Below are 9,082 nucleotides of genomic sequence, written 5' to 3'. Positions count from 1 at the left end.
TGTAGACCAGGCTGGTCTCGAACTCACAGAGATCCGCCTGCCTCTGCCTCCCGAGTGCTGGGATTAAAGGCGTGCGCCACCACCGCCCGGCTTTTTAGAATTTTCTTTTTATTTAAAACATAAGGTAACTAGATATATCACCTCACTCCAGAAGGTATCGTTTTCCCTCCTCAATTCATATTTAAGTAAATTTATCAGCATCTAACTAAATGTAGACTGGTTTTGAGAATACTGCCAGGTAGTGGCATTTCTCCAGGGTCTGTCTTTATCTTGGCTGGTAGGTAGGTTTTTCAATACCCTGCTCTGTCCTCTGCCCTTGGCACCCCTTGTTTATTAGGATTCAGGCACCTCCTCGGGCCCCGGGTGCCAGAAATGGGAATTGTTACATACTCATTGAAACATGAAGCCTACTGAACCCATGTTTCTTTTTAAGCTGCTTATAGATTTCAGACATTCTGGGAAATTTATTTCTCCTAAAATAATAAAATAATTGTATATTTCTTTAAAATATGATAACATACCTAACTATCAATTGGATTTAATAGTAGATACCATTTATTGTACACTGAGAGGCAACTAAATCATTCTGAAGTGTCTTCTTAATAGATCCTTCGTAGGCTAGGTACCTTTCCTCGTCCTAATGGCTCTACAGGTAGTGACTACATAGATTCTTGGGCCCCGTGTGTCCCGCTATTGAAAAGGCAAAGCAAGCTTGTCTGCCTGACAGTTGCAATGTGTAAGTCCCTTGTCATCTCGCAGTCCCATGCTCAGAGAACAGTTTAAGTAGCTCTTGATGGACTTGCCTTCACATCTAGAATTCCGATTTATTTGCTGAAAATTTGTATTCACTGTTCCTTTGTTTTGTGAGTTCAGCTCTTTAGAGATAGCAAGAGTGGTCTAATCGTTTTTGCCTTGGGCAATTGTGAGGTGCAGATTAAACTACAAGTGGCTTTGGTACATGTTTTCTTTAAACAAGCAAAGAGGAAAACTTTGAGCTCTATTCGGATTTGCTGAAGTGTGTTAAATTTATGATGAAAGCCACTGACTGTATTACACATGATTAATTCTGAAGCCCGTGTTAAGATGATCTTTTCAGCAGTTGCTCTTCTCACTGAGCACTGTTTTAAGGCTGGGATTTCAGCAATTAACCAGTTCAGAATTGCTAATGACACTGGCAGAGGGCAGCAGCAAGCATGGGAGGGTGGTGTTAGCTTCTCCAGCCTGCTGCTGCCAGTGCTAGGGGCAGTGTGTACTGAGGCAGTGTGAGAGGTGGCCAGCTTCCACTGCAGTACTCCAGCACATAAATATTTGCATGGGTATCGCGGGCTAGAAGATGATACTACCCAGTAAATAAACCTATTTACCAAACAGTAGCTACCAGTTATATCAACTGTGCCCATAGTGGATCTGGTTAATTTCTTTTATTACCTATTGATTTTTATTTGCTTGATAGATAATAACTAAGAGACTCTAGATTTCTTTTGGGAAGAATGAGTCTCTTCCGCTATTTTTTCTTAAGAGAGAATTGTTTTTTTTGTTTGTTTGTTTGTTTTTGTATTTACTACAGATATCTTCTCTTGAGTGCTTTGTAACTATCAGAGTTGAGTCCTTGGTTTTGAGCTATCTGTATCTACAGCAAAATTTTCTATGTAAGGCTACTTACCACTCAGTTTATAAGATGTAGGCAGATAAATTTCAGCTGTAGGATGGTGGTCTGTCATTCTGCAAAGAAACTCCAAGAATCTAGTTATATGATCTTTGGTTGTAATTCTCTGACTTTTGGTACTACATTAGACTGCCTTAGAATGTTTTTCTCTGACTTTTGATGGTTTGGAGGGTTTCATTTCTTTGCTTGTGAGAGTTAGGGGGATATTATTTACTTGTTTGAGACAGATCTCACAATGTAGCCCTGGCTGAACTAGAACTCAGTCTTAAGACCAGTTTGACCTTGAACTCAGATCTTCCTCCCTCTGCCTCCCAAGTGCTGGGATTAAGAGTGTATGCCACCATGCCTGGCTGATTTATATGTAGTTTTTATTAAATAGTCAGTTTTGAGACTTCAACCTTGTTATGTTTTTAAAGCCAGGGCACGGTGACTCAACAGGGAAAGGTGTTTGCCTGTAACCCTGACAACAAAGTTCAGTCCCCAAAACACAAGAAAATGGCAGGAGAGAACCAACTCCACAGAATTGTCCCATGACCTCCACAAATGCACCAGGGTGGCGCACGCCTTTAATCCCAGCACTCGGGAGGCAGAGGCAGGTGGATCTCTGTGAGTTCGAGACAAGCCTGGTCTACAGAGCTAGTTCCAGGACAGGCTCCAAAGCCACAGAAAAACCCTGTCTCGAAAAAGCAAAAAAAAAAAAAAAATTTCTGCTGATGCCGGGCGGTGGTGGCGCACGCCTTTAATCCCAGCACTCGGGAGGCAGAGGCAGGCGGATCTCTGTGAGTTCGAGACTAGCCTGGTCTACAGAGCTAGTTCCAGGACAGGCTCCAAAGCCACAGAAAAACCCTGTCTCGAAAAAGCAAAAAAAAAAAAAAAAATGTTTTAAGAGTGTGCCTTTTCTGAGTTGGAATAACTAATACTAAGACTCAGCTGGAATAACTAATACTCTAAGCTGTGTACCCAAGATAATTTAGCATAATATCTTTTAAGATTTTATTATTTATTTTATGTGTATTGGTGTTTTGTTTGCATGTGTGTCAGTGTGAGTGTACCAGAGTCCTTAAAACTAGAGTTACAGACAGTTGTGGGCTGTCACATGGATGCTGGAAACTGAATCTGGGTCCTATGAAAGAGCAGCTAGCAGGCAGTGGTGGTGTATGCCATTAATCCCAGCCCTTGGGAGTCAGAGGCAGGCATGAACTCAGTGAGTTTGAGGCCAGTCTGGTCTACAAAGTGAGTTCCAGAACAACCAGAACTGTTTCACAGAGAAACCCTGTCTCAAAAAACCAAAAAAAATTTTTAAAGATTCAGTTTTGCCGGGTGGTGGTAGTGCACACCTTTAATCCCAGCAGAAACAGGCAGATCTCTGAGTTCAAGGCCAGCCTGGTCTACAGAGCTAGTTCCAGAACAGGTAGAGTGGTTACACAGAGAAGCTCTGTCTCAAAACAAATCCAAAAAAAAGGAAAGGAAAGAAAGGGCAGCTAGTACTTTTAACCATTGAGCCATCTCTCCAGCCCCTAACTTAACTCAGTGTTTGATTTTTGTTTCAGATGATTGTGCAAAAGTTTGCTAAAAAATACCGCCTCACTTTAACTGATGCAATTACTGAGGAGACTACGCATGTTATTATAAAAACAGGTATACTACAAACCTTTACAGACTATATTGCATTTATCTCGTAAACCCCATTAAGAGCCATATCAATCAAGTTGAGCATCCCTAATCCAAAAATTCAAAATCTACAACCATTTGAATATGGACATAACACAACAAGTGGAAATTCTTTTCATGTGGCAGTTCACAGTCGGGCGACATACGAAGCATGTTGTGTAAAATTGCCTTTAGGGTTTGCAGATGAAGCTTGGTGGAAGGCTGCTACTTAGTTGGCATGTACAAGGCCCCAGGTCAGTGATTCTCAACCCATGGGTTGCGACCCCTTTGGGGATTGAAAGACCTTTTCACAGGGGTCACCTAAGGCCATCAGAAAAACACAAATATTTACGTTATGATTCATAACAGTAGCAAAATTACAGTTATGAAGTAAAAATGAAAGTAATTTCATGCTTGGGAATTGCCACATGAGGAACTGTATTAAAGGGTCACAGCATTAGGAAGTGAGAACCACTGCTCTGCGTACTGTCCTAGCACCAAAAACAAAAAGTTACCCTCAGGTTTTGTATATAAAACATGAACGACTTGGCTGTGGTGACTCAAACCTTTGATCCCCACATTCAGGAGTCTGAGGCAGGAAGGCCAGAAGTTCAAGACCAGCCTGGGCTATAAAGCAAGACCTTGTCTTAAAAAACAAATGAAGCAGCAACAAAAAAGTGGATTTTGTGTTATGCATGAAAGATGTCCCATATATATATATATGTGTGTGTGTGTGTGTGTGTGTATATATATATATATATATACACAAATTCTCCAAAAAAATTAGTTTGGGCCTAGCATTTCAGATCAGAGTGTTGAGCCTGTCTTCATTTAAGCATGCCATACATGAAGTCTCCCAATAGTTATTATTTTACAAAGACAGTAGTCTTGTATGACCTTTTGTTGGTTTTGGGTAGTGGCAAAATGAATTGCTGAGCCACACTTCCTGTGTACTCCTTGGAGTTCAGGGGTATAGAGCAGACCAGATCATGGAAGAGCAAGTAATGCGAAGAGAACCGGGTGAAAGTAAATCTCCACTCAGACTTTGGAGAGTAGTGAGCTGCATGTGACTCGTGGCTGAGTGTGGCTGAGTGTGTATCCTATAGCCTTAACAGGGGAGGGAGAAAAAGAGTGGACCCGCTCACGTGTCGTACGCTTTCTCCTTTTTTTAGTCTTAGTTGTGTTTGTGTAAGATACCTCTGGGAGTTTGTAGTTGACTGTAAAATCTGAGTAAACATTTCAGAGCTGCTGAAAAGCTTATATATAAAATTGGCCTGCTTTATTAATGCAAGCCTGGTACATGTAGGAAGAGAAGTGTGGCTCTGGCCTTTGATGGATATTCTGAAGTGCCTGTCTAGGTGATATTCTTTGTGCTGAACACAGTTTTTTCACTGTGTCAACTAATAGGCTTAGAGAGGCTGTGGGGTGTGGAGCACACCTTTAATCCTAGCACTCAGGAGGCTGAAGCAGGCAGATCTCTGTTAGTTCGAGACATAACATACAGAGTGAATTCCAGGACAGCCAAAGCAGTCACACAGAGAAACCCTGTTGCAAAACGCCCCCCATCTGCTGCCACCAAAATAAAACGTGGGGGGGCCACTTTTTTCTTACAGAGGGCCCAGGTTTGATCCCTAGCACCCACATTGTAGCTCACAACCACCATAACTCTAGTTTCAGAGTATCCACCATCCAGATCCTTGTGATCTCAGGCACTAGACATGCGTGTGATACATAAACACACGTGTAAGCAAAACAGTTAGACATAAAATAAATCTTTCTTTTTTTTTTTTTTTTTTTTTTTTTTTTGCTTTTTCAAGACAGGGTTTCTCTGTGGCTTGGAGCCTGTCCTGGAACTAGCTCTGTAGACCAGGCTGGTCTCGAACTCACAGAGATCCATCTGCCTCTGCCTCCCGAGTGCTGGGATTGGGCTCAGAGGTTAAGAGCATTGCCTGCTCTTCCAAAGGTCCTGAGTTCAATTCCCAGCAACCACATGGTGGCTCACAACCATCTGTAATGAGGTCTGGTGCCCTCTTCTGGCCTGCAGGCAGACATAAAATAAATCTAAAAAAAAAATTTTTAGTAAAAGTGATGTTTGGCAGAGAATAAAGGAATGAGAAGATCAAGGGGCTGAGATACCCATCTCTGAGCATCTGTATCCATCTCTGAGCATCTGAAGAATTAGTGTGAGGCTCAGAAAGTCAGAGAACTGCACAAGAGTGTGGGAGGTACAGATTAGAACTACACTCTAAAACCTTGCTCACAGAATTGGTTTTCTGGTACATGCTTGCCTATCCTGGGATATTTCTGTCCTTAGAGCTTATCTTAGTTAGGTTTCTGTTGCTGTGAAGAGATGCCCAGTACTTAATTAGGGTGCCTCCCTTACAGTTTCAGAGGTTCCAGCCATTATCATCATGGCGGGGAGCATGGTGACACGCAGGCAGACACGGTGCTGACAAAGTAGCTGAGAGTCCCACATCTTGCAGGACAGGAAATGTCTGAGACCCTGGGCGGGTGTCCTGAGCATAGGAAACCTCAAAGCTCACCCCCACAGTGACACACCTCCAACAAGACCACACCTCCTAATAGTGCCACTCCCTTTGGGATTGTGGGGGTCAGTTACATTCACACTACCACAGAGCTCTAGGCTTCACCATAGGGTTGAAAGCTCTTTGACTCTTTCCGTAAGACTGCTAAAATCTAGGTTTCTCGTGCATGGGAATTGTACCAGAGGGCACTGCTCATTAGAAGCAGGTGCCTCCAGATATGGAAGCTAAGTTCTATGTAAGAGAGGAACACCATTAGATTTTAGTATGTTTTAAGAAATGGGTTAGGATGAAAGGTGATAAAGGTGAAAGAGAGCTTTAAAAACAAATTAAGTCTAAAGTAGCTCTTTAAACTCAAAGGCAATGAAGCATGTGTTGCTTGTGAGCTAAAATCAGCCTTTAGAAGCTTCAAAAATTATGAGGAATTCTGTGAGGCAGAATGGCCGCTTCCACTACTTGCAGATGGCCTGCTGTGTTTGGAATTTAGTTGAATACATTTCTCCTGTTTAAATGGGTTTTTCTCAGTTTGCTAAGTTCTTCAAAGTAGCCTTTGAAACACTAGGCAATAAACAGACTCTTCATCTCCTGCTTATTGAAATACCTGCACGGAAAGAGAATAGCTGTGGCGAGACTGTTTCCCTGTCTCTCTCAGGAATACAAGGGGTCAGGGTCCCCAGGGAGAAACTGCAGGGCTGGACTTGTCATTGGCATTTCTGATTTAGGATCTTTTTTAGTTTTTATTTTTTTCAAATTTAGGACTTCGGCACTTTTCTTACATATTCCTGTCTGGTAAAGTAGATCTATACCCGCAGTGATCACTAGTACTAGTTAACATGGGGTGGAGCTCTTTAGCTAGCCTTGGCCTCTCAGCTGAGGCGGACAATTCCTCTGGTCTTAGCATGGCATCTGCCTCTTACCAGGCTTCCAAAAACCCACTCCTGCTGTTTCTCATTAGTGCTGCTTCTGGCTTCTGATTTTCTATCTCAAGGGGTGCTGGGCTCCAGCTTCTTGGGCAGCACCTCCCACTTCTGTTTTTGGGTTTTTTGTTTTTTTTTTTTTTTTTTTTTTTGGTTTTTCTTTCTAACGCCTCGGGTGTCTTTTGTTCTCAGATGCTGAGCTTGTGTGTGAACGGACACTGAAGTACTTTCTAGGAATCGCAGGAGGAAAATGGATAGTTAGTTATTCATGTGAGTACAATGCAGTGTGTCTGCTCCTCCCTTTAACACCTGAGGTTTCTGCTGATGCTAAGTCTGAGTTACCAAAAGGTCTTTAGCACAAAACTAGCTCTGTCTTTAAATGCATATGGCTTTGTTCAGATAGAACTAATAGGACCTGGTCTCCTCTTAGCCGTGCTAGCATGTGAGCGAGGACTTACTTAATATACAACAGCACTTTTATAATGTTTAAATAATATAATCTTCCGCTATGTCCAGAAGGAAATCTGCCACAGGCCTTATTAAAGAGGGAGCTCTCCTGTGAATTGCTAAATTTCCCACCTCCACAAAGAGAACCTGTTGTTCTGCTCTTCATTACTTACCTCTCCTGTGTTCTCTGCAGGGGTCATCCGGTCAATTCAAGAAAGAAAACTGCTGAGTGTGGTAGGTGGTTGATGCTCACTCGCCAGAGACACTGGAATGGGTGTTGCTTTCCTTTCATTACATGTTTTCCTCAGTGAGGGGGCCGTTGAGAGTGATGTAGAGCAGGCCAGGAAATGCCATGTTCTTATTCGTTCTAGATTGCAAAAGAACATGTTTTCTTGGAGAAAGAAAGGAGTTTACAAAATAAAGATTCATATGAACAAATAAATGAGCCTCCTCCAGAACCAGATGAGGTGGTGCGTATCTGTGATACCAAAGCTTAGGAATTTGGGGCCTGACTGGACTGCATAACATAACATAACATAACATAACATAACATAACATAACATAACATAACATAACATAACATAACATAACATAACATAACATAACATAGTTTCAGGCCAGCCTAGGCTACATAACAAGAGCCTGTCTTTTTGTTTTTGTTTTTTCGAGACAGGGTTTCTCTGTGTAACAGCTCTGACTGTCCTGTAACTCAGTTTGTAGACCAGGCTGGCCTCAAACTTACAAAGATCCATCTGCCTCTGCCTCCTCAGTGTTGGGACTAAAGGCCTATTGCCACCATGCCTGGCTGAGCCTGTCTTTATAAATAAATAATCAGAAACAGCCACCGCCACCACCTTTTGGGGTGGGGGGTTGCATATCATGGAATGGTCTGGCACTCCTGATCGCCTGCCTGTGACCTCCCAAGTGCTGGGATTATGGGATTATTAGTATGTTCCACCACACCAAGCCCCTTCTCTTATAAGTGTACACCTTTGTAGGAAACTGGCTAGTCACCATTGTTAAAGAAAATGACTTTGGGTAAGGGTATGGCTTAGTTTGTGCTTGTCTAACATGCATGTGACCCTGGGTTTGATTCCCAGCACCTCATGAATATGAATTACATTTGCTTGTGGTCTCAGTCTTAGAGAGTGGGAGCAGCAGAATGAGCAATTCAGTCATCCTTAAATTACATGAGTTCAAAGTCAGCATAATCTACAAGAGACCCTGTCTCAGAAAAAGAAATTAATGTGCTGAATATCTGTTTAGAAATCGGTCTCCTTCCAAGAAATGCTGCTTTTTATGATACAAAGAACAATGAGAATTAAATACGTTAAGCATGTAGTAGGAAGAATAATTTTAGTACAGCCAAGAACTGGTGATGACGATAGATCACATGAAACAAAATTAGTAGAATCTGTTTAAAACTATTTATTACACACTACTCGGTATATTCATAAATAATTAAATGACACTTGATGTTAATTTCACTTAGCCACCATTTATTGGGAGCCCACCAAGTATCGGTTACTAGGAACACCACAGTAAGCAAGAGTGACCAACTCGGGAAAGATGTATGCCTAGTAAGAGGAGATGCACAATAAATAGAGGAATCTCATACACCAATAAATGCTTTGATGGACAACAGACTAACAGTTTTCTGAAGTCAAGGGTTACCTACCTCAGTTACAGAGGTCAGACACAGTCTTTGTGAAACAACTGAGCTGAGACCCAATAACAACAAAGAACTGTCTTTGAAAAGTGTAGAGAGCTGGGCGGTGGTGGCGCACGCCTTTAATCCCAGCACTCGGGAGGCAGAGGCAGGCGGATCTCTGTGAGTTCGAGACCAGCCTGGTCTACAG

The 9,082-nt window shown here is 42.2% G+C and overlaps 1 protein-coding gene across 2 annotated transcripts in view; it reads left to right on the top strand.

Annotated features, from left to right (window-relative positions):
• Brca1 (BRCA1, DNA repair associated) overlaps positions 1 to 9,082 on the top strand; it is a 68,410-nt gene that overhangs the window by 49,038 nt on the left and 10,290 nt on the right. Inside the window, exons 16-18 of one of the 2 annotated variants that reach the window (XM_026777053.1) lie at positions 3,217 to 3,304; positions 6,969 to 7,046; positions 7,417 to 7,457. In XM_026777053.1, coding sequence (XP_026632854.1) covers positions 3,217 to 3,304; positions 6,969 to 7,046; positions 7,417 to 7,457 — 207 coding nt within the window. Of the gene's footprint in view, positions 1 to 3,216; positions 3,305 to 6,968; positions 7,047 to 7,416; positions 7,458 to 9,082 lie in introns of those variants that run through there. The other variant, XM_026777054.1, reaches the window with a different exon arrangement.

The sequence above is a fragment of the Microtus ochrogaster genome, unplaced genomic scaffold, assembly GCF_000317375.1.
Source record: "Microtus ochrogaster isolate Prairie Vole_2 unplaced genomic scaffold, MicOch1.0 UNK44, whole genome shotgun sequence".
Classification (NCBI taxonomy): domain Eukaryota; kingdom Metazoa; phylum Chordata; class Mammalia; order Rodentia; family Cricetidae; genus Microtus; species Microtus ochrogaster.
Note: the sequence above shows the minus strand (reverse complement) of the source record. Positions and strands in the feature narration are given on the sequence as shown.